Source organism: Orbicella faveolata, unplaced genomic scaffold, assembly GCF_042242905.1.
Source record: "Orbicella faveolata isolate gen_17 unplaced genomic scaffold, um_ofav_v1 contig_46, whole genome shotgun sequence".
NCBI lineage: Eukaryota > Metazoa > Cnidaria > Anthozoa > Scleractinia > Merulinidae > Orbicella > Orbicella faveolata.
The window spans coordinates 19011640-19037500 of NW_028301576.1; the positions used below are offsets into that span (position 1 = coordinate 19011640).

General features: G+C 40.4%; 2 protein-coding genes across 2 annotated transcripts in view; both read left to right on the top strand.

Moving 5' to 3' along the window:
* The first annotated feature begins 853 nt into the window (after positions 1–853).
* Positions 854–25861, top strand: part of LOC110041274 (uncharacterized) — a 26527-nt gene continuing 1519 nt past the window's right edge. Inside the window, exons 1-11 of the mRNA XM_089277073.1 lie at positions 854–1286; positions 2239–2287; positions 4013–4264; positions 5205–5471; positions 5992–6279; positions 12982–13257; positions 14080–14259; positions 15024–15134; positions 23125–23404; positions 24262–24389; positions 25031–25861. The exon at positions 25031–25861 is cut by the window's right edge and continues 1519 nt beyond it. Of these exons, the coding sequence (XP_089133199.1) occupies positions 969–1286; positions 2239–2287; positions 4013–4264; positions 5205–5471; positions 5992–6279; positions 12982–13257; positions 14080–14259; positions 15024–15134; positions 23125–23404; positions 24262–24389; positions 25031–25284 (2403 nt within the window). The 5' untranslated portion in view covers positions 854–968 and the 3' untranslated portion in view covers positions 25285–25861. The remainder of the gene's footprint in view (positions 1287–2238; positions 2288–4012; positions 4265–5204; positions 5472–5991; positions 6280–12981; positions 13258–14079; positions 14260–15023; positions 15135–23124; positions 23405–24261; positions 24390–25030) is intronic.
* Positions 7033–10285, top strand: LOC149098763 (peroxidasin-like). The gene is made up of 5 exons (XM_089277922.1): positions 7033–7071; positions 7799–8093; positions 8433–8612; positions 9575–9827; positions 10147–10285. Exons 1-4 carry the CDS (start codon positions 7033–7035, stop codon positions 9811–9813), a joined length of 753 nt encoding a protein of 250 aa, XP_089134048.1. The 3' UTR covers positions 9814–9827; positions 10147–10285.

A 25861-nucleotide genomic window follows, 5' to 3' on the forward strand; every position in this document is an offset into this window, starting at 1 on the left:
TAAATTTCAAGCCACGCCCACAAAACAGGATCTTGATACCTCTTATCGGTTCTTTTAAAAATTTGCCACGAGCACCCCTGTCCTATTTTTGGAAGTCTCCTTGGGTTGGAAGCGAACAATGTTATTCTCTCATGGTCTCCTAAAATAGTCATTTGAACACAAGCCAATTGAAATATAGACTTACAAGTCGGATATTCGCTGAGGAAGCCATAGTACTCACCATAAGTCTGTTGGTGGGTTTAATTTGTCAAAATCCCACGCAAAGCTACTCTTTTCACATATTTTACAAATGAAAAAGCCATCATTCAATCTCTACACAAATCTTGGTATTGATCCAGTGCTTCTTTTCGAAAAGAAAGGACTTGGAAATATGTGACGTCCCGGATAAATGTGTTTTCGGAACTATTTTCGCTATTCATCTCTTTTATAATAGAGTGCGTCCTCGCGGGGTTATGGTACCTAAAAACACTCTGTTAAGCTTTCTTTAGTCCAGTGGCTTTATGATCAAGTTCCCAGTGAGTACCTTGTCGAGAGTACCGAGGTAGTTCAAGGCAAAACCCAGACATATCTGTATTTTAATGTAATGTCTGTTATTTTGGTGTAATGCCTTTAATTTTAGTTTATAGCTATGAGTTACGACAGTGCTTTTTTTTTAATCAAACGCGTGTTGAAAAAAAAAAAAAACCAATTAGACGACCGCAAAAAAGGGAGTTGGATATGTTTAATCACGAGTATGATGACCGACCAAAGGATGACATGAAGTCCTGTTACCAGTTAATCAAAACCATAACCAAACTTGTTTACCACAACCCAGTCCCAGACATAACAGTTGAACGCGCGTAGGTGTATAGTGCCCTTTCAAAACAAAATGTGGTTTTACGAAATTTAAAACCAGTACTGTACACGTATTAAACGCCGGATCAGACAAACAGGTCAGAAACGGGAAGATCATATCAGAAGCTGGAAGCATGGAGAGCAAAAGCGTTAAGAACTCCAACATTTTCCTCTTTGGCCTTTCGTTCAACTTGATCCTCACGTTGGCTTCACTTGGCTTCACCTGCTTTTCTTTGCATCGATTAGAATCACGTGTAGCAACAGCTGAACAAGATTTACTTGTTTTAAATCATCCGTATCGGCTTGATAATCATGGGTTTATTAAACCAACCTCTACACATTCACCTCTAAATGAAGACAAAAGAAGAAATCTCGTCAAAAGGGCCGTCGATGGATCATCCAAGTGTCGCGAATGTAACAGCGTTTGTTTAAACTCAAATGGGTCTCGAAAGGTAAGGAGATTTTTAGTACGTGTGACTTCCGTCTCGTTTCGCAGTTTTTGAAGTACTTATGGTTTTAATACATTCCCTTGCAAATTATAACTCAGTAGATTCATTTCTGTAAGTAAGCCAAAAGGAAAAGTGAAAAGTGGAATTTTTTCTCTGTTCATTTTATGTTGATTGCGTGCAGGTAACCAAAATCGAACGCTTTTTTTGTCAAAGGTCAAAATGTACAGACAAAAAAAACACTTCGATTAAAATCAAGAGAAGAAGTTAATTTAAAAAATATATTGGACTTGATGATAACAGTTAGAAGTGATATCTGAATTGCTTTGAAATGAAAGGCAATGACACTGATTGTAGATTATCCGCTTAACTTCCTGTTCTATTTCATGGTGTACCGTAATTTTCTCAAAATCATTTTCACAACACCCGGTTACGAATCAAATTCCAGTGTTTGAATGGCGAAAATAGTTCCGAAAACACATTTATCTCGGACATCGATCACTTATTTCCAAGTCCTTGATTTTCGAAAAGAAGCGCTGGATAGATACCAAGATTCGCGTAGAGAATGCATGATGGCTTTTTCATTTGTAAAATGTGTGAAAAGATTATACCTTTGCGTGGGATTTCGTCAATTAAATTAACCCACCAACAGACCTAATGTTAATTTGTGATTAATTTGTGGCGAATATTCGACTTGCAAGTCTATACTTCACTAGGTTTGTGTTCAAATGACTGTTTTAGCGGAAACCATGAATAATAACATTGTTCGCTTCCCACTGAGCGTGAGAAACCGAGAAGGCTTCAAGTTCACATGGCCTATAATCATGCTTTTGACCAGCCTTTTTCCATTTCGGCGTTATTGTCAAGGTCAAACTGAAAAAAAAAACAATGATCTTTCCCTCTCAGGTTTTAATGGTAAGTTCAAACAAACTTGAACACTTTTTTGTTCAATCAACAGAATAGCACAGAGGAAGGAAGTCAGCTGGAAAAGATTGTTTGTGTGAAAGGTATGATTTATATCCACAGTGCATGTACCAGATGGTTCTCCCGTGGCGGTAAAACGCTTGGGGATTAAAAAAACCCTTAAATAAATATCCTTTTGTGAGGCCGCGCAAACAACTAAAGCAAATAATTCACATTGAACATAACACTGTTACGAATCCCAACTGGCTGGAGGCAAACCAGTTGGCTATTTACAATCGTGACAGAGGATCTGAACTCGGGACTACCGTAAAACAAATCCAGGCAGCGGTCAGAGCGGAACTCGAACCCGGGACCGCTGGATTGCGAGTCCCACGCGCTGACCACTCGGCCTCCACGAAATGTTTCGGGATCGGCGGGAAACTAAGCCTCTTGTAGCAAGGGTTCTGTAAAACCAGTCACTTCTACTGCTATTTATTGTACTTGGGCTCGAAGGTTTCCTATTAAATACTTCTTAACAAATTTCTAGACATCACGGTTTAGGCTTACTGACCGTCGTGAAGAACTAACTTGTGGAAAAAGACCTCGCTGACTTGCACAAAAGCCGCCAGACACACTAAGGGACAGTCAGCCAATGAAAACGTTGGGAATTGAAAATTATTAAATCTAGCCGGAACTTAAACTTTCGTGGAGGTTTCCATTGAGGTCAGCTAGACTGCCCAAACATGACTATGGTGAAAAAAATTGTTAAAAACAAAACGAACCACAAAACTAAGCACAAGGAAAGATATGTGTGTGCTGCCAGTTGACCGTCGGATAGCCATGAATGATCACGAACGCCATGAATGATCACAAAGGCAAGGCAAACTGAAATTAATTAAATTCACAAGAGAAATCATTGCCAACAACCCTGAAAAAGTGTGTCGGGTTATCTGCAACGTACTATTAAAAACGAAGCACTGCGTCATTTAACACTCTGCTACAGTGCTTTCGACGTTTTGAAATGTTGATTATGCTGGTATAACGTAAATCTGATGTAACTAAAAATTTATTGTTGTAAATTGGAGTAATTTTTTTTCTACTTCACACTTTTTACCGTATATATTTCAACGCTCGCCGGCGCTTTTTATTCACTATTTGTCAAAGATTGCAGACTGGCAATCGAAAGCTCGTAATTTTAAACTATTTTAACCAGAGAAAGTTTTTTAAAATTTTAAACAACGTTAATCCTTTAATCGCATTAAAACTGGAATACATCTTATCAGGATGTAGGTAGTAAACTAGCTGAAAGGAGCTCGTGCAGTCACGGCGTTTTGAGTTGTTTTAGCCACTTACAAAATTACCTTAAAATTGAAGAAAACCTGAAAAAAGTAATTAAGATAGAAAACCACCAAAGAGATGATAATAAACGATAAAGGAACAAGGATGGCTAAAGACGGAGAACATTTACACGAATTGCAAACGACGAACATTTACGCTTAACTTTTCCAGATGGGCAAACCACGATGAAGCTCCTTTAATTAACTCTAAAGAACAGTCCAACTTAAGGTGTTTTCAATCCGCAAAAAAAAAAAAAACCCCAATGCATTTTAAAACCAGCAAAAACAGCTAAAGATTTATCATTTTCAACTGTTCCAAAATTAAACCAGATTAAACACGAACCATTTTTAGGTTCGGAAAAGATGTCACTCAAATCACATACATAAGGAGTTACATAAACAAACATCAATCGATCATCAAAGTTTTCATCGATGAAGTTCTCGCTACATTTATTTTTAACCCTATATGAACGTGTATATTGATTTCATCAGGTCGAGTTGTACCTCCCGGTCCACCAGGCCCTCCCGGTCCACCAGGCCCTCCCGGTCCACCAGGCCCTCCCGGTCCACCAGGCCCTCCCGGCCCACCAGGCTCTCCCGGCTCACCTGGCCGTACTGGCCTACGAGGAAGGAAAGGAAGTAAAGGAAGTAAAGGTTCAACCGGTCCCCAGGGAAAGCGAGGCAGGAGAGGACTTCCGGGACCCCCTGAGGCTGCAGCAAACCGTACCGAAGGATATCATTTCGGTAAGAGTTTCTATTTAAATTGAGAGCGAATAATCAAATTGTTTTCTGTGGTGCGCGCAATACCGACAAATTAGATAATCCGAACAAGCGTATTCCTAGGTTTATACTACAGGACTACAGCTCTCCGTATGACATTTTATTCAGCAAAGTTAACTTAAAATCTTTATTCATTAGACGCCTGCAGAATTTCATGATTATACTATATAAGAGTCTGTTTTTTGCTAATTATCCAGGTTATTTAAAAGATATGTTCACCGTACGGTTTTCATCCTGTAATTTGCGCGATAATCATATTCTGGCCCTTCCCAACCCAAAAACAACAACTTACGGTCTGCACTCTTTTTCTTACATAGCTAGCAAAATATGGAACTCTCTCCCAGACACTTACAAAACATCAGATTTTCTATAATACAAGGAGGAGATCCTCAAATATGAAGCCTTTCCACAGTAGATCTAGTGATGTTTCCCTCTGTATGCATAATATTGAAGTTAGTTTAGAAGTAATAATGGTATTGTGATACAGCATATTTTAATATTACTGTATTTTACGGTTTCTTTCTATAACTTATTTTCTCGAAGATATTAGCTCTACACTGAGCTACTCTGTAAATTTCCAGGATAAATAAAGTATATGTATGACTGTATGTATGTATGTATGTATGTAGTAGGCCAGCTCAGCTACGAGGCTAGCTGTGAGCATGATCGTGGTAATGGAGAATTTGCGGCAACAGAAATATTTAGCGTGACATGAACAGCTCAACTTTCTTCAACATTTTTGGAAATTTGGTAAATGCCGCAACACAAACGCAAGGTTGATAAGTACATAGAATCTAGCTATGTCATATATAAATGCTCTTATTGGGGCACATGCTAGATAGAGATGATCTTACTTGAAGTTATTCAACAATGACCCAAAAAAACACAAATATTTTTCTTCCAGAAAAACCGCATTTCATCTCAAAACCTTCTTCCTCCGCGGTGACAGTCACGGAGAAACAAGATGTCATATTACCGTGTAAAGCAGCTGGGTTCCCGCAGCCGGTAATCATGTGGTATAAGAATGGTGTCGTTATAGAAGAAAAACAACTGGTCAAGACAGGCCATCTGGAGTTTAAGGAAATCCAGTTTGAAGACCGCGGAATGTACACTTGTACAGTGGAGAATCTGTTGGGTAGAGATCAGTTATCATATAACATAACTGTACAAGGTATGTTTAAAAGTAATAAATAATAAATATCTTCACCCCCACTGTTAGAGAACTTCCGGCCCCAAACGAAGCACTTGCGCGACTAGGCTACTTGCAGTTTTATAATGGTCATGTGGCGCGAAAACACGAACTCATGTTTATCTCTGGACGAAGTTGATTTTGCCAAATTAATAGGTCAAGCAATCAAAATTTGACAAACCTTTTTTCTCTCTTTAGTTGAAACTTTATCTGCTTCAGTCACCGCTTTTGGCATTTTTTATGCCTTGAAAGACAATAACGCAAGTTCAGTTATAGCGTGCGAGCAGTCTCTCAACCGTTACGGTAGTCGCGAAAGATGTGTCAGCGAGCGAAGCGAGCTAGTGAAGGGCCTGGCGCTCATTCTCACCGGTTCCCTTAGCTCGCCGATATTCGCTTCGTTTGCCGACACCAACCACGAGAATCTGCTCGCAGGCTAGCAAGTTTATAGCAAGTTCTCGTATGATAATAACTTCACTCTTTGTTCTGTTTATGTCACTGCCAGTACCAGCAAAATTTGTCACGAAACCAGAGAAATTTGTAACTGCTTACAAATCGAGGGACACCCTGATAAAATGTGACATTTTTGGCTACCCCACCCCTGAGGTCAAATGGAAAAGATCGGAAAAGACCATTTCAGTGGACCGACATGTTATTTCTGGTAACAACCTTACGATAAAAAACACAATAGAGGAAGATAAAGGTACTTTTTCGTGCTGGGGAGTTCAACAGTTGGACCGTGAAAAGATCAAAACTGATCCAGAATTAATAACGATCGAAGTTGAAGACGTAGGTAAGCTAAGAATCTGTGTAAAGAGAAAATATCTACGACAGCTGAAGGTAGAGTATTTTTTACGATTTATCGCCGGGTGGTAAATAAATACTGTAAATATCAGATCTTCATGGTTGGGATTTGAGTAAGGTGCTATAGTCTTTCCAAAGTACCGGTTATTGGTAGCGTGGCTTCTTTTGATTTGAACTCGATCTTATATATTGGACTGATTCTCATCGATCAATAGAGTTGTTTTCAATTAAGAGTCATAAAACCAAAACCAAAAGTTATCACTGAAAAGCCAATCACAAAGGACACAGACAATCCGGTGAACCAATCGAAACGCGAAGTAATTTCATGTAACTGACGCGAAACGCGGGAAAACGAGTGCGAACGAGTCACTATTGGTTGAAAAAGTGGCGCGAGTTTTTTAAGGCAATCGTGTAGCATAGTATGTGCAAAACCAATTACTTTTTGACACTCAAATGGAAACTGCTGTAGTTAAACTAATAGGTCCAAGTTGATCAATGAGCAACCATTTTATACACTGTACCACAAACCCATTCCTGACTGTAACGGGTTCAAGTTTGTTTTGCTCATCTACAGAAGAGCTCCGAACAGTCCAATATCTATGGCAATAGGTCTGGATAGTAGCAGACATGTTAAAATTTTGAGAAACAACATAATGTTTTTTAAAAACATGTTTCAATAGAATCTTCTGTCATCTTCAGTTTAAATTACAAAGTACAGAGTTGAATATATAGTGTACGAAAAATGCTAATTGACTATAAGAACAAAAAGAAACATGACAACGTAAAATATTACAAAGAAAGTTTTAAAATAACATGATAAAGTTGATGATTTAGTGTAGGTTTTTTTTGTTTCCTTTTGTTCTTATAGTCAATTCGAGTTTTACTAGCACATGTAAGCCTAAGCCGATATACCCACACACTGTAAGATGTCGATAATTCGTGCCTTTTTTAAGAATATTTCCCAACCATCCTCGGAGACCAAGGGGCAGCCAGTCGGGACAATGCGAGATTTTCATATTTTCGGGCGAATCAAAGTTTACAACAAGAGCGGGAGAGCGGGGCTCTCCAAAAGATCCAAACAAGCTGTGTGCGCATGACAAATATAGGAAACGTGAAAAACTCTGGGTAAAAATTAATTTATTTAGTGTCTTTGTAACGTATGGATTAGATTCGGCACATGTTAAAGTTCGACGTATGAACTGAAGTCGATCTTTTGCCGTTCTTTTCGACAAGCCCGGTCGAATACAACGGCAGGTCGACCCAAATACAAACCCGTTCAACCTAATTGATTCAGACGTCGAACTTTACATGTGCCTTACCTTTTGCCTCTGTGTCAAAATAAGCCTTCGTGCAGAGCCATTCATATAGAAAAATGTTTCCCCTACAGGTTCATTTTCGTGCAAATCAAACTCATTTTCATGTGAACGGAGACTCTTTTTGAAACAGAGACACAAGGTAACTCGGAAATGGCCTATTACCTTTGAGATAAAAGCAAGGGCCAAAGATAGTGTTTTCGCATTTCTTTAGTGAATCCGCACATTGTTTCAAGTCCTTCCAGTGAAATTCAAGTGCAGAGTATCGGTGATTCAGTCAATTTAGCTTGTTCTGCTAGTGGCTCACCTCTTCCTGATGGTAAATGGTTCAAAGACGGGCGACCTCTTGTTCCGACAGCAATGCAAAAGGAACAGAAGTCAACAACGAGTAAACTTGTCATTGATCAGTTCAAACCGAGTGACTCTGGGATCTACACGTGCTTATTCCACAATGACATGAATAGGACAGTGGAAGCTGATACAAATCTAAGTATGTACATTTAATTTACTTACCAAAAACAAGAGCTTAAAACTAAACCTCAGAGTAACTGAAGCTCGGGAAGGGTCCCTTCCTCACTGTTTAGACTTTCACTTCTTGACTCAAAACCAGACCCCATGGTAATTGAAGTTTGGTAAGGGTTCCTTCCCGACGCTTTAAGCTTCCCCTTAATAGGACATCAAACTCGACTCAAAACTAGACCTCGGGGTAACTACTGTAATCACTATAAATAGCAGATCTTCTGAGAGTTGCACCGAACTTTAAAGTTGTGAATGCATTATAATTGTTTAAGTTTGAGAATCCTTCTATCAATCAATTTGTTTTTAAAAGTCTTAGCGAATTGTGGTGATCCTGGTGCTCCAATTAATGGACAAAAACTTGGCTCAAGTTACTGGATTGGTGAATCTGTGACGTTCATTTGTCATCCGGGATACCGCTTGATTGGACCGGCCGTTAGACGGTGTTTGCCGTTTGGTAAATGGAGTGGTGTACAGCCTTCATGTATTTCTGGTAACAGGTGTTGATGATGTATGTAATGATGTCATAATAGGTTTGCTTACAATAACTGGATGATACGAATGCACTAGTACGGAGGCGGCGTGGCCGGGTGGCCTTGATTTAATTGTAATCTGGGGTTCCGGCATGCTTCCTATTCGACCAAAAATTCTTTTTTGAAAAGTGACGAATTGAAATGTATTTGCGAGAATTTTAGAGAGCGCAAAACAGGACAACCTTGCCAGGACCTTCCCCAATTTTCGAAAATATAATTCAGGGGATTTCTGAGCCATTTGATTTCAGTGCTGCCGGAATTTCTAGAAGTTTTTGGTTGAGGGTTTCGCATTCTGGAATTAAACAATTGTCTCATTTTCCAGACGTTGTTCCGTTTCGAAAGCTCCGCAATATTTGGTCAAATGGGAAGTGCCATTGGGTTGAAGCCCTCCATCTATCCACTAAAGAGATTTGTTCTCCGTAAACTCGAGTTCAATTTTTATAAAAAGCCAACTGGTCTATCATATGTTTCATCTGTTTGAGTTGCCTGTTTTGGAAATTGCCATCTCGAAGCTAATAAGTGTTTGACATTGCCAACGTACATCTGGTTTTTTGAGTGTTTTCAATTGAGTGTCCTAAAACCAAAAGCAAAACCAAAGTAATCACTCTAGCCAATCACAAAAGACACAGACAATACAGTGAAACAATCAAAACTCGAAGTAATTACGTGTGTAGCTGACGCGAAGCGCCAGAAAACGTGTGCGAACGAGTGCGAGTAGTCATGGAGTTCTAGCTGTGCCATATATAAATGTTCCTATTGGGGCATATGCTAGGTAGAAAAGGTATTAGTTCACGTTTTTGTCCGAGTTTCTATCCATTGCGCAGTTCGAAGCAGAACTGAGTAGCTGTCTTTTGGATGCTGTTCAGTTGCACAAGTTATTCAACGATGACTACTACAACAAACACAAACGTTTTTCTTCCAGAAAAACCGCATTTCATCTCAAAACCTTCTTCCTCCGCGGTGACAGTCAGGGAGAAACAACACGTCATATTACCGTGTAAAGCAGCTGGGTTCCCGCAGCCGGTAATCACGTGGTATAAGAATAGTCTCGTGATAGGAGAAAAACAACTAGTGAAGACAGGCCATCTGGAGTTTAAGGAAATCCAGTTTGTACACTTGTACAGCGGAGAACCTGTTTGGCAGAGATCAGTTATCAGTTAACGTGACTGTAGAAGGTATGTATAAAAGTAAAAATCGGCTCTAGCGTCATTGTTAGAGAGATTCCGACCCCAATTAAAGAACTCGCGTGACTAGGCTATTTGCACGACTAATTATAATAGTCATTTGGGGCGAAAACATGAGCCCATGTTTGTCTCTGGACAAAGTTGATTTTGCCAACTGGAAGTTAATATGTAAAGGAATCAAACTTTGTAGGCATTTTTTTCTGTTTAGATGACATTTCTTTGCTTCAGTCACTACTTTTGGCATTTCTCATCGATTAAAAGACAAAAAATTAAGGCAAGTTTATAACAAGCTCTCGCATGATAGTACCAGTACCAGCAAAATTTGTAACGAAACCAGAGAAAATTGTGACTGTTTACAAATCGAGGGACATCCTTATCAAATGTGACATTTTTGGTTATCCCACCCCTGAGGTAAAATGGAGAAGATCACCCAAGAACCTTTCCGTGGACCGACATGTTCTCTCTGGTAACAAGCTAACGATTAAAAAGGCAACAGAGGAAGATAAAGGTGTTTACACGTGCTGGGGAATTCAACAGTTGGACCGTGAAAAAATCATCACAAATGCAGAATTTATAATGATCGACGTTGAAGACGTAGGTAAGCTAAGAATCCGTATAAAGAGGAAATGTCTACGACAGCTGAAGGTAGAGTGCTCTTCCCGATTTATCACCAGACGGTAAATAAATACCGTAAATGTCAGATCTTCATGGTAAAGCGCGGGAAAAACGTGTGCGAACGAGACACGACTAGTTTTGGTTCTACTTATGTTTGGATCTAAACGTGGCGCGAGTTTTTTAAGCCAGTCGTGCTGGATAGTAAGGGATGGACCATTTGACTTTTGAGAGGGTGTGTGGCTAATTTAGAACAAGCACTGTTTTTTTTTAACCCTTTCAGATGACGCACTAGGAAACGTTTTTTTTTCGTAAGGCTATATCGCAAAAACTTCCATCTATCACGGTCTTTCGCTTCCTGCTCTACCTCATTTCAGCTCGTGCAGCCCAGATCTTTTCGCTCAGCCTCGGCAGTTCTCCTCCAAGTAAACTTCGGTCTGTCGCGTCTTCTCTTGCCTTCGGGGGTCCGGGTGAGAACGACTCAGCAGTTGTTGTCTTTCTCTCTCCTCAAGACGTGACCGATCCATCTCCATCGCCTGACCTTCACAGTTTCTGAGATGGGACTCTCTCTAGCTCTTTTATAGAGTTCACGGTTGATGATGGTGTGTGGCCAAAATATGTCGAGGATTCTCCTTAGGCATTTTCTGTGGAAAACATCCAGACGCTCGACGTCTGCTGATGTAATCCTCCACATCTCAGCGCCATACAGAGGTCACACAGCTCCTGAGGATTCTCAGGTTGGTGTGCTTGCTGTACATCTTTGATCTTCAGACAGGATTGAGAGTGGGATATGTCCTTCTTCTTCTTCGATTGACAGCCTGTGTTTGATGTCTTCGCGTGACCCACCTGCTTTATGGATTGTGGCTCCTAGGTAGATGAAGAAGTTGACGTCTTCACCTTCTAGTTCATCAATGGAAATCGCTTCAGCGACCTTGGCATTCGTTCTTAGCACCTGTATCTTGGTGGTGTTGATGGAGAGTCAGGTGTACCTTGAGACCTGATGGAGGCGGCTGTGCTTCTCTTGGAGATCTTTGTGCCGGTTTGAGAGAAGGGCTATGTCGTCTGCATAGTCAAGATCCTCTAGGAGCGTGGTGAGTTTCCATCTTAGACCTCTCCTTGCATTGGTGGTGTTTTTCATTGTCTAGCCGATGATGAAGTTGAGGAGAAAACCAGACATAACACAGCCCTGCTTGACGCCTGTCTCTACAGGAACCTTTCCGATGTACGGCCTTTTTCAACAATGCAGCAGGTTCCTCCATCATGAAGCTCTTGTATGATGTTGACGAAGTTGTCAGGAATGCCACAATGCCTAACAAATGTTCCAGAGCTTATCTCTTCTTACACTATCAAAGGCATTCTTGAAATCGATTAAACCGATGCACAAGGGTGTTTGCCACTCAGCACCCCGTTCTCAGATATTTCTAAGGATATCAATGACCATAAATTTTTCAGTTCTTCCCATCTTCTTCGGTGGGCGGAGCCTGTTCTTGCAATAATCTTTTCTCGACTCCTTTCTGCATCCTCATCAGGTTCAGGGCGATTGCAGGGCGTGCTTTCAGCATTTCTATACTAATATTGTCAACACTAGGCACTTTACCACTTTTCAGTCGAGATATGGCTCGTCTCTTGGATCCCGTTACGTATCCATCTCTATGGATTCTTCGCAGTGGTCGAGCTGGCATCCTTCAGGAAGATCGGTTTCTTCACAAGCCACATTCAGGATTTCATAGAACTGCTCTTTCCACCTTCCAAGCACCTCTTCCTCTATGACGGATGACTTTACCATCTTTAGTCCGTATTCCAGTGCTTGGCTTCTTGAGGCATCCGCGTCACGGTAGCGTCGTCTTCATGTAAAGCTCTTTCATGATCAGATTATTCTGGTGCGCTGCTCTTTTCGCCTCTTCCGCGGCTCTTTCCGAGGTCCTCCTCTTGTCTCTTTTGTTTGCTCTTGGCTCTTTTTCCCTTCCTTGTCTTTCGTCTGGCACATTTATCATTACTTTATTTACATGCGCTGTCTGTTTTTCCTCACTCTTTTCGAGCTGCAGTTCACAACGCTGTGTTTTAGCTCACGCCTTTCTTCGATGCAGTTAATGTTCCAGACGGAGGGGCTCAACCAGTCCTTCCGTGTCCTTGCTCTTTGTCCGAGTGTTTCAGCCCCCGTGGTGCGGTGGCAGAAACAGTAAGATGTTGATTATATGCGCCTTTTGTTACGAATATTTTCCACCGAAAAACGCAAGCTACTTAATAGCACCTTTCCGCGTTGGCGTATGTTGTTTAATAATTTGTAATGGCCAATTTGCCCTATGAGACGCGCCTGCAGGGAATTATGCTAGTTGTGTTTATCAAAACAAATATCCAGACCAACATGATGAATACAGCTACCATGATTCCTTGCAGGCGCATCTGGGCTATTAATTTCTTAATTACTTGTCCCTTGGGAAATAGTTCGTTTCCAGGACTCCACGGAATTTACGCAATTACCTTTGGGATATAAAAAGCGAGGGCCAACGTTATTGTTTTCTTATTTATTTAGTGAATCCATACATTGTTTCAAGTCCTCCCAGTGAAATTCGAGTGCAGAGTATCGGTGATTCAGTCAATTTAGCTTGCTCTGCTGGTAGCGCTCCTCTGCCTGATGGCAAGTGGTTCAAGGACGGGCGACCTGTTGTTCCGACAGCAATACGTCAAGAACAAAAGTTGACAACGAGTAAACTTGTCATTGATCAGTTCAAAGCAAGTGACTCTGGGATCTACACATGTTTATTCCACAATGACAAGAATAGGACAGTGGAAGCTGATACAAATCTAAGTATGTACATGCCATTTTCTTGTTCATGTATGCATATCAATGAACACATTTTCTCAACAACCACTTTCATCGAAAAAGAGTGTTTAAAGCTACGTAAACCAATTTACGCGAGGGAAATGGGTGCGCGCACTTTTTGCACATTTTGGCGATCTGTGCGCAGTTGTTCCAAGAGTGGATAACGTTATCCATCGGAGTCTGATTACTATCTGACAAAATAAACTATGCTATCCGCTGGATAAAGGGATTTATCTGGTGGATAACATTATCCAGACCATTAACCAGGATAAGACATATTAAAGTGAAAAAAACGTTCTCTGGTTAAAAAAGATTAAAAACATAAGCTTTCGGCTATCAGTCTATAGCCTTTAACATTAAAGGCTATAGACTGATTGCCGAAAGCTTATGTTTTTAATCTTTTTTAACCAGAGAACGTTTTTTCACTTTAATATTATCCAGACCAAGAGCTCAAAACTAAACCTCATGGTAATTGAACTACGGGAAGGGGGCCTTCTCCATACTTTAGGTTTTCCCTTCTTGACTCAAAACTAGACCACAGGGTAACAGTGACTTAAGGCTTTCCCTTCCTGACCCAAAATAGACCTCAGGGTAATTGAGGTTTGGGAATTGAAGGGCCCCTTCCCCACACTTTAAATTTCCCCTTGATAGAAAATAAAACTTAACTCAAGACTAAACCTCGGGGTAACTCCTGTAATCGTAATAAACAGCAAATCTTCTAAGAGTTGCATCGAACCTTAAAGTTGTGAATGGAAAAGAATTGTTTAAGTTTGAGCATCCTTCTATGAATCGATTTTTTAAAAAAAGTTTTAGTGAATTGTGGTGATCCTGGTGCTCCAATTAATGGACAAAAACTTGGATCAAGTTACTGGACTGGTGAATCTGTGACGTTCATTTGTCATCCGGGATACCGCTTGATTGGACCGGCCGTTAGAATGTGTTTGCCGTCTGGTTACTGGAGTGGTGTACAGCCTTCATGTATCTCTGGTAAGAGGTGTTGATGATATTTTAATGACGTCATAATAGGACTGCTTATTATAATTAGATGCTAGCGGTGTCGAGTGGCTTACACGTAGGTACCGGTCTTGTTTGTAATTCAGAGGTCCTTGGATGCTTTCCATTAGACCAAAATTTCTCGTTTGGATTTAAGGACATTTCCAGTGACAGTTCAATAGGCGATTTGTACTGATGTTGGCGTCATTTGACAGCAACTACCAGAATCCCTCCGTTTTTCTGTTTCTTATGCTAATAAGGGCAACTGTTTTCAAAAAACCCAATTCACTACCACTGGGGCTTCAAAATTCAAACGATAAAAAGAAAAAGAAAGGAATTCTAGTAGTTGTAGTCAAATGACGATATAGTGCAAATCTGCTATTCCCGTTCACATTCGGTTTTTCTAACTGAAATCAAAAGAATATGATCAGGATCATAATCTTTTCTACTTTACTCTGTAACCTATGTGTGAACAAGAATATTTTCAGCCTAAAGTCGAGAGAAAATTAAAATATCTAGCTTTGGCATGAAAGCGATACATCATTAAAGAAAAAAGCAAACAAATAAACAAAATAAATAGAAGAGAATGTAGTTCAGGCCATCCTTTAGGTGACCCTTAGGTTAAAGACAACTTATATAGCAAAGTTTACTTGTTTTGGATCATCCTTTAGCTAGCGATCCAGCTCTCATTAAGAAACTTCGAGGTGGTAAGCATGACAGGCATGACATGTACCCTTACAAATTTCTTTTTTTGACAGGGAAACACCCCCCAGCGCAACCACCTATTGGAGATTTGTCCAGCAGGGTTGTTCACCTGGAAAAAATACATGGCATTTTTCCATCCCGTGCCTCGCATATACTTCCAACAGGTAGGTACACATAGATCGCTTGCAGTGCAGTTATTTCCATAGGTGGCCCTGAGCTCGTTAACGGAGCGTCCGTATTCAAACAGAAACAAAACCGGTATCGCAAAGGTCATGGCTTCGAATCCCGCTCAGGTCTAAATTTGTTTTTCAGGTTTTAATTTCACAACTGCTTAAGTTGTGTACATAACTGCGATGATCAATCATGTCTCCATATCTTTCATACATTCACTTGTACTCGGCCGATAGTTGGTCGCTATATCGACCGACTGTCGACCGACTGTTGACCGACTGACGACCGACTGTCGACCAATTGTCGACCGACTGTCGGCCGAGTATCGACCGAGTGTCGACTGATAGGTATATCGCTCGACAATCGACCGACTCTCGACGGTTATATCCACCGACATATCAGTCGAGACTACCTACAGTAAACATGATCCACCTCACTACTATAATTATCTTTAGTATAATTTCAGAGCTGAACAAAGAGTTTCCAGCAATCTGATTGGTCGAGCGATTACTTATATATATGGGTTATTGACCAAGTGTGAGGTCAAGATGGTTGGATATTGGCCAGGTTCTTTTTTTGCGTGTTTATAGACCGAGACGGAGTCGAGGTCCATAAACTCGCAAAAAAAGAACGAGGCCAATATCCAGCCATCTTGACCGAACAAGCTTGGTCACTAAAGGATTTATTATATGGCTATTTCGGGGAAATTTTTCTTGCGGGACACGACGGGTAGTCCCGAGCGGGCAAGATAGCTCCATCTTGCCCGCTCGGGTAGCCAATCACAGCGTAGGAGTGATTCATCTTGCCCGCTCACGAAGCTGGCCATATAATAAGACGTTATATTAACCACGCCCCGCGGTTTATATAATATTTTCGAGGCCTGGTAACTAAGCCCCCATCTTCGCCATATCGGCAAGTAAACATGGCGGACAGTTGCTGAATCGAATTTTTATTTATTCGAAAGACATCACTCCAAATCCAGGATATTTGGAAGGATGGAGAATTTTCAAAATGACTGCTTTCGCCCTTGGACCAAAAATCCTTTCAAGAACTCGTATTCAAGGAATTTTTAAGAATCGCAAACGCAGTGGTGACGTTGATCACCAGCAAGTCAGATCGATGGACCGAAATTATTTTTCTTCAAACTAAAGCTACTCATTTTTAGGGGATGATGACAGCTGTAAATGAGGTCAAAAACGATAAAACAAAGGTACGGGATGAATTTTTTTTTCGTAGTGTTTCGCTTGTTTGTTTTACTGCCGAACTTGATGTGTAAATTGATTCAAAATCTTAGTTTATTAAAACTAAGGCTGCATTCGTGTATGCAAACGAACAGTCTGTTTTAGTCGTTATTCCGTGTTTCACCTCTGAAAATTATACTAGAACAATTATTCGCCTCAGGCTTCGGCGAATAATTGTTAAATACAGACGCTCATTTTCCGAGCTTGAACTACCTGTTGTTTCTCTAGATCTCTCGAAATAATAATCAGGATCAAAAGAGAACGAGGAGAACGAAGGAGTGTTCAGCGTCAATTCAATCCTTCATATGCCAGTCATCTTTTGCAAATGTGCTCGCGGGGTATGTGATCAGAATAAAAAATTACCAATCCTTCTGAATTTTTAGTTTCATCAGATGTAAGACCCTCTGATAACTTGATGTTTTGCAGCGTGCATTCCTGAATTTCCAAGCTTCGACGCTGCATGACATTAAAATGGCGGCCCGATAAGGCTCTCGAGTAGGTCAAAAGATGAGTTATTGTTAAATTTTTTGCAAACTAAACAGTTCTTGCTCTAGAAAAAGTATTAATTTCAATGTGTCGGAGCTCTAGAGTAATAACTTTCCGTTTCGATGGCAAAACGCGATGACAGCTGTTTATGTTACTTTACGACCGCCATATTGGCGCTCTTCCGAAGACCCTTCCGAAGGGCACCAACATGGCCTCTCCTCACAAAGCTCTATAAAATTGAGTGAAACACTTTTCTGAATAACGCGCGAATGAATAACCCCACAGACCTAAATATTGGCGAGATTATTTCTGTATTAATAATCTTTCGTATCTCAGCTTCGTGACTTAATTTATTGAATGGTTACGATTTTTATTTCTGATGGCGTGACACTGCAAACCAGCTATTCTGGTGTTCCTTGTTTTAGAACAAGTTCATTAAACTTTATTGGGAAACAGTTGGAAAATTTTGCATTCATTTTAGTCGCGTACTTGGTAGCGAAGCTGATTACGTCAATGTCAAACCTAGCGCGCGTGGCGCGTAAACCACCTCTTGCGTGATGCGCAGACATGTGCGCATTAACAAAAGTAGGCAACCGTCCTTAAGGTGGCTTACTACAGTTTTGATGGATTAGAACAGCCAACTTCTAACTTTTTTGAAAAATGTTCCAAGATGTTTTTCCTTTCTCTATTTACTGTTTGCTTAAGTCTTTTACCATTCTATGTGAAACTTGAGCAAGTAAACGTTAACAGACTGGGTACTAGCAGGTTAAATCACGTTTTTCTCAAAATCTACCCGCATGACCCTAACTCAAAATTTCAGGAATAAGAAATTGGCTCTGATTTAATATTCATGCAAAGTAAAATAAAAATCTGTAAGACAGATTTTTCGCAAACTAAGAAAATGTGAAATCAAAAATAGCTCAAAATCGGTCTTACAGATTTGTGCTCTAAACGTGGTTCACCCCTACAAATCAACTGTGAAAATTTCATCATGGGTTATACGGTAGGTTTTCGAGCAATACTCGATCGAAGACTGACTTTTACAACCTTGGACGAGTTAACAAATTGACGTCAGTTTTTTATGCATCTGTCCTCTTATTGATGATAAATTGCGTCATAACATTGTCAAAGTGGCTGTGGAACCACGAGCAGCAGGCGAATGGTTCCGCAGTAAACTTTGACAATGTTATGACGCAATTAATCATCAATAAGAGGACAGATGCATAAAAAACTGACGTCAATTTGTTTTTTACAGTAACAAGACCCCAAAATGGTCAAATGCCAGGAATAAATGAGGGGAAAAGACGCCGTAAACTTGCCGTAAACAAAGATAAGTGAATTTCATTCAAAATGGCGCGAACATTGTCAATAGCTTTTCTCGCCCTTTGATTGGCTACTCAAAAAGGCCATAAAATCTCATTGGTTAAAAAGTTGACAGTTTGACAGCTGAAAGTTGGACTTGAAAGCCTGCATAAATTAAAATTTTATTCGTCTGTGCTCTTATTGATGATAAAAACGAACCAATCAGCGCGAGAAATAAGACAGTTATTGTAAAAAATAGAATTGCGCATGCCCTTTATTTAAGTGCGCGCTCATGTGACGCCATTTATCGCGTGCGAGAAAGCAAGAGAAAATTAGAGCACTTTTAACGGTTGTTTATCGAGCTTTTTTATCATATTTTTTAGGCCCCAGGCTTAAACACACGTTTGAGCGGAGTTTGAAACTATTTCTACGTATACCGGAGTGATTTAACGCCTTTCAAGTGCTGAAGTGGTTTCCGTTTCTTCTTAGGGTTACTTGCACGCGCGATTAATACCAACGTCTGGCAGGCAATCATAGCGCGCGCTACTGAGTCTCCGAAAAACTGTAGTAAGCCACCTTAAGTCTAAGTATAAACAGCACTATGGTCTAAACTAGTGAGATAATCTCAGATAGTGCAATGTGCAATGTATAGCTTTGGCATGGTAGCCACACAGGCCCTCACCCCTGCCCGGTTAACTCCTGATTTGTATTTTTACCTTAGTATCTAGGGCTTTTCCCCTTTCAGGATACGAAAGGACTGAAACCTTGATAAGACATTATCTTAGCAGTGTGTATGTTTCATGGGAGTATTTTCATTCTTTGTCCAAAAACAACAAACAATTACTGTTTTTCAAGACAGCTTTCAAATTTTAATCGGGTGTTTTACGTTGATTTTCGTTCATTTAAAATTCAACAATATGTTGAAGTAGCAAACGTGACAATTTAGGGAGCTTTAGATTGGACTACGAGTCCGAGATTGAGTACGAATACGATTTTCAAATTTCAAACCAGTGACGTTTCCAGAGCCCTGGTTCTTCATGCTGGTTTTAGACAGAGAGGGTAGCTCATGGGATAAGATGGGTATGTGTTGTGATAATGTGAAGCCTGAAAACTAGAATTGAAATTCGTTCTCGCACTCAAATCTAAACTCCCCTTCTACTGTTACATTTCACGCCAACGTCTGTAACTTGATACTTTTGTTTTCCTCGCAAAGGCATGTAACACGAAACCCTTGTTTTCTTGAAAGCACACGGATGTGCTTGGTTTTGTTTTTACCGCTGGAGACAAAGTTAAATATCTTATGAGGAAATGGAAGTGGACCTTACGACTGTTTTATTCAAAACGCAAATTGTCTTTGCACTGATAAACACGAACTAATTTAATTATCAAATAGTCATGGACTACCACGTTCTTATTCAGCGGCCACCTTTGTGAAAACAATAAAACCGCTTTAAATTCATTCACGATGATATCGATGAATACAACTGAGAAAAGCTAGCGTTTGAACAAGAAGTATTGAAGGTCAGCGCTAGTCAGTTGACCGAGACCATATCCTGCATCGGTGAACAAGTCCCCTGAAAGACTGATTAAATTAATTTGCGCTTTCATTAGATGCCACAGAGTCTGCAGTATTCTTTGGGCACGTTCCTAGTTTCTTTTGTCACCACTAAATCGGGAAAGTTTCGGCTGAATAAGAACTTTTTGGTCTCTTTCATAGAGACAATTAAAAGAAGAAATAAACAAGCTGCTATGGAGAAGTAAAACGTTTCCATTCTTAATTTGAACCCTGGCAAACATACTAGTTGCTGCCGCATTGAGTGAGCCTGAAGCCAGCACTCTATAAATCAGGAACATATTACAGGAGCTTTTGCGAAACGCAAGGAATTGTGGTAGCGGTAAGATCAAAGTCGCAAGGAATTCAGAATTAAGATGCGCAGTCTGATCTTATGCTGAAATTCCGGGTGTACTTGCAAGCGTTCTTGCACAAGAGCGTGAGTTTTGTCCGTAATAGAGCAATGAAAAACTGAATGTAATGAAGCTTAGTGCTGCCGAGTACTGTAATCCGAGAAGTTAAACAAACCAGTTTGTTACTGTTACCGACAATCAGGAGTTCTGTATGGGAACATCACTGCTCTGCATTGACACTCCTAACATCCTCCTTTCCTTCGGCAGCGTTTTGTACCATTCAGGTAAACTAGTTTAGTTGATATTTGTTGAACCGAGCTAGGGGTAATTCCAAAAGATACGCAGTCACAGAAGCGTGCTTTGCACTAAAAAGGGAGAAGGGACGTTAGCCGAAAAATAGCTACTGTCCTCTGTCATATCACATGACAAATAAAAAACTGCGTAGCTCTGGGGATGAAAACGGTGAAAACAGAGTGCATCACGCTAACGGTGTTAAAACGCATGCGTCTCACATGTTAGGTTCTACCACAAGGAAATGCACTCAGCGTTTGTGTGTGATACCGTATGAAATGTATCTTTCACCAAATATATAGTCGACACGAACGCTGACTAATCGGAGCATACGTTTAGAGCAAATTGGTTTTGTTCTAAAGAGAATAGTACCACAAGGATAGCAATGGGTTTTCTAAAACAAATATATAGCATTTTACTATAATTGCTACTAATCTCGCAATCTGATTGGCTAATTTGCCGTTTTCGATACAATGCGTGGTGCTATTTTCCATTCATATCACCTAGAGGTCAGTTGAAAGGAGTGTGAATTGGGTGATTTTCTTTGACGTAAAATATTGCGGTAAAAAACAAATCGAATGTGGTTTACCGTTGTCTTTATTCTTATCAACAACGATAAGCGACATCACAGTGGTCAAAATTTGTTGTTGTTCACAACATTTTGACCGCTGATGACGCATATCGTTGTCGATAAGAGTACTGACAACGCTAAAGCATATTCGATTTGTTAATTGTGATGTTATCCATAAAGTAAGGTAGGTAGGTATGACACGTTTTTACCCAGTGCACACAGCCACCTACCCCACCCCAACCGCTTACTTGTCTCAAGACTAATTAATTAATTAATTAATTAATCAATTGATATTAATTAATTAATTAAACAAACATTAAAGTTTACACCATATTGCCCTATTGCCTTAGGGGACATCAACCCCCAAACCATCCCAATAGTGCACTCTGCACTAAAAATTGGAAAGATTAAAAATAAAGATAAACCTACCTTGCTCCATGTGCGTGTTTCCTTGGTTCCCGTAAGGTTTCTAAGCTCATTTATGGAAATTTAGGTGGTTTTAAGCTTCACTGATTTGTCCTCTAGAAATCCTTTCCCCTTTTCTATATGTCTGTATACAGGACAAAGCAGTAAAGCTAAAAAGCGCCTAAATTGCCATAATGGGCCTAAAAGCTTCACAGGAACTAAGAAAACACACACATGGAGTAAGGTGGATTTATCTTTATTCATATTCCTTCCAATTTTTTTGGGCTTAAGAATGTAACCGTTTCTCCCATACAAATCCTTATATTTAGACTAGCCCATAGCCTGAATACGGACGCTCACTTGCGAGCTTGCGACTGACCTGCGGTGACTCATTACAGTGCGGCTACTAGAGCAGGGCCACCTAGAAGAAAAGAAACCAATCAAAACGTTAACTGAGAACAATGGACTGGTAGCTTCTCGCGACGGCAAGTAACGGTCTGTTCGACGTGAAAACATAAACGCTTTCGACTCCTCTGCATTATGTACACTCTTGATGGCGAGTTATCATAATTATAAATTTCGCTCGAAAAATTTAGCTCGAGAACCCATTTTGAGACAACTAAACCGAAACTATTAAAAAGCGTGCAAAATTTAGGATAGAAAATCAACAAATGGCAAAGTTTCCTGAAGCCCCGGCCAAACGATCGCAACATGTCAACGCAACATGTCGCAGCATTGTTGGGCGCAACATGTTGCGTGCGTTTGGCCACCGTGTTGCGATGAGTTACGACATGTTGGGTGTTGTTGGCTCAAGTTTGAAAGTGGTCAAATTTGAGCCAACAACACCCAGCATGTCGCAACATATCGCAACACGGTGGCCAAACGCACGTACCATGTCGCGCCCAACAATCTTGCGATATGTTGCGTTGACATGTTGCGATCGTTTGGCCGGGGCTTGAGAGGTTCGCAACACCTCGCACTTTGTTGGGTTTTCAATTTTGCAAAGCACTATTGTTCGTATTCTTCAATTTTATTGGTTTAATTGAGAAAAAGATCATTATTCGTTGTTCTCAAGTGACGTTCTGACTGGTTGACTCTTTTCCAAGTGGCCCGGTTCGAGTAGTCGTACTATAGTAGTTTTGCAATCGGAAGTATTTCCAGATAGGATGTCAGTTAATGTTAATTAGTGGAAAAGACCAAAGGGTGAGTACATTTGGGAACATGGGAACTGGTTTACAACTTTAAAAATTCTTTGAGAGCCAGAAGCCGCTAAAATAGTGAGATTTGAAAGACTTTGAAACCACTTGATGGTGAACATTTAACTGCCTTTTTGACGGTTTACGGTAAAATGATCATTAATTTTTTGAAGGTTGGTAATTTCGCTCAAACTTCACTGAGAAGTCGCAATAGGAACTCATGTGGTAAATCTTAAGGTGGCTGGTAACAGTTTCCAGCATTCTCCAGCAGTTGTACTTTAACGGATCAATGCTACAACTCATGTCACAAAATTGGTATTACACAAATGCCCAATTATTGGTGAACAAGGTTGTGGCCATATTCATGGCATAGTAGGTTACCATCGCAACGATATGACCTGTTAAAAACATCCCTAATGTTAGCTTTAAGTGCTTATAGTTCAAAACCCATGTGAAATTATTAATTTCCGAATTGTGATAAGCATGTTAAGATACATGTTTTTGCAAAGTTAAAAAAATCTGTACTGGGGAAGATTCAGAGCCGTTTCAAACTTGAAAATCAAAGGTTTCTTTTTTCTTTTTTCAGACCCACCAGTACAACCAATCCCACCAGTCCCACCAATCCGACCCAGACCAATCACATCAGATCCAACAAACTACGCGCTACGATTCCCGGGAACAACTAGTGATTACGTCATCAAGTGTGGCATGAAAAACCTCAAAGCCGTGACTTTCTGTGTGTGGATGAGAAGTAGTGAAGGCGGAAATGGAGGGGCACTGCTAAGCTACGCTGTGCCTGGAAGTGACAACGAGCTGGTTTTAGATCGTCACGGCAACATTATCGTATTTGTGGGAGGCGGTTTCAGGTAAAAACATTTTCATAGCTACCCAAACGGGTGGTTGGATTTTTACTGCTGTTTAATTGCATGTGGTTAGCTTTTGTTTGTTGAAAATGGTAGAGCTGTATGCATTTTTAGTATATGGCTAGTTTCGCGAGCGAGTGAGATGAACCGAATCCTGTGCTGTGATTGGCTACCCGAGTGGGCAAGGTGGCGCTATGTTTCCCGCTCGGGATTACCCACTGTGTCCCGCAAAATAATAGTGCTCTTTTTTCCATATTATAAATCCTTCATTGGCCAAGCTTGTTAGGTCAAGGTGGCTGGATATTGGCCTCGTTCGTTCTTGCTTCAGTTTATGGATCTCGACTCTGTCTCGGTCCATAAACGCGCCAAACAAAAATCTATAGCTAAAGGTTGGCCAATGACCCATATATACTTCTGTTTATCAGTATAAAGTCAAAGTGTATTTTTAGTTTTCCGACTTTTCCGGAACGTTTCGTGTTCCTGATTTTATCGATGGACCTACCCAAAGTAAATTTAACTAGGCAAATTTTATCTGGTGCAGGAAACACGAAACATATTACCCAAAAAAACAGTTTCATTTTTTTTTTCATTAACTATAGCAGTCACCTCATATAGCGAAAAATTTTTCTTATCCATGTTATCTCTGATTTGCACCCTCAACAATTTGTGACATATTCTGCTCATACTCAATCCAGTTATAGGGTGTTTTTGGATCCCTCAGCCGATTGCTCATCATTTTCTAGCGGTGGACAGACAAAACAATTCGAAAAGTATAATGAGAAGAAAAACTTACTTTGGATGGGTTTCCGGTAGGAAGACTCCTAACTCATAACCTAACCTTTTTTCTGCTTCCTTAAAAGGACAACTTATAAATCTGCAAGTGACGGGAAATGGCACCACATCTGCGTAACATGGGAGAACACCGCTGGAAGATGGCATTTGTTCAAAGATGGCAAGTCTGTGGCTTCTGGTAGTGATCTTAAAAAAGGTTGAGTTTTCCTAGCTAACTAACAAGCCTCTTCCCATATATATATGGCCCCAAAACTAGCTTAATACTTATTTGTTAATCATAACCCAATTTGGTGATGATCATCGTTATATAAAGGTAAAAGATAATGAAATTGTTGATCAGATTCAGGATGTGTAAAGGGTGACTGCGTTCGTTACATACAGGTGACCGCTATATGCAGGTCAACTTAACAGTAAATATAAGGGACGATATTTGGGAAGTTGTGATCAGTAACCGTTATACACAGGGTGACCGCTATATACAGAGCCGTTATATACAGGTCTATACAGGTTTGACTGTAGTTGCAGTTTGATTGGCTGAACTATAGTGGACTGTCAGGTGCAGTGGCTGGAGGCTGTCTACAAAATGGCGGGGTGCTTGGTGAGAGGTGCGGGGTGTGGTGCACGGGTTTCGGAGTACGTAGTATGTGAAATGCGGAGTATGGAAGATGCAGAGCTCATAATCTACAGGCCCACTCTCCGATTACGTTCTGCTAGTCGCATCACTGCACAAGTAAAAAAATGCACTACAATTTTTTGCTTAAAAAATAGCACAGTAACAGATCTCTTCTTACTTAAAGAAGAAAACTAAATCCGTTGTTTTGCCAAACATTTTTGCAGGCCACGTGATCCGTGGCGGTGGAACCCTGGTACTAGGACAGGAGCAAGACTCAGTGGGAGGGTCCTTTCAAACTTATGAAAGTTTTTATGGTGAAATGACAGGTGTCAACGTCTGGGATCGCGTGATACCTCGCCAAGAGATTTCACGCTTGTCAAAATCCTGCCGGACTGGAACGGGAAACATTTTCAAGTGGAGCGACTTTAAAACTCATGTGAAAGGCTCTGTGCAGATAATTCAGCGATCATGCCGGTAGCTGGTTAAAACTTCCAGAAAGATGTTAGTTCTGGCACGTAGCTACATATGATATAAGCTTTCTGAAGCATTTATCATTAAAGAAAAGCGTAAAAAAACTATTAATTGATCGTAGTAATTCTTCGGCTCAGTATTAGTCTTCTCTTTTTGACTTGTGCTTGCGTAAGCAAGTTACTGGGTTAGTCGATCGGTTAACTTTTCGCAATTCCGCTATTTTTTAAGCGAATTTATCGTTTGTCGTCTCCAGGACAAAGTGTTTCGTCAACACGAGTGTTGCGCTAAAAGTGCCTGAACCGTTATTTCAAATAACTCAAATTAAATTAAATGGTCTTGTGTTGTGGATCGAAAAGGTTAAAATTTCCGGTTCATTAGGTGGTCGGAGAGAGTGTTAAGGACCTTCGCGGCCACAATGTCCCCACGTACAGACTTGCCACGCATGCGCCAGTCTTCTACTTGCATGTCATTGGTTATGAACACCGAGGAAGTGAGTGGTAACAGGAACAAACGGAATCATATGAAGAAAATCATCTCTGCCGTCCAGTTTTCACAACTTTCGCGAAATTTTTAAGGAAGACTTC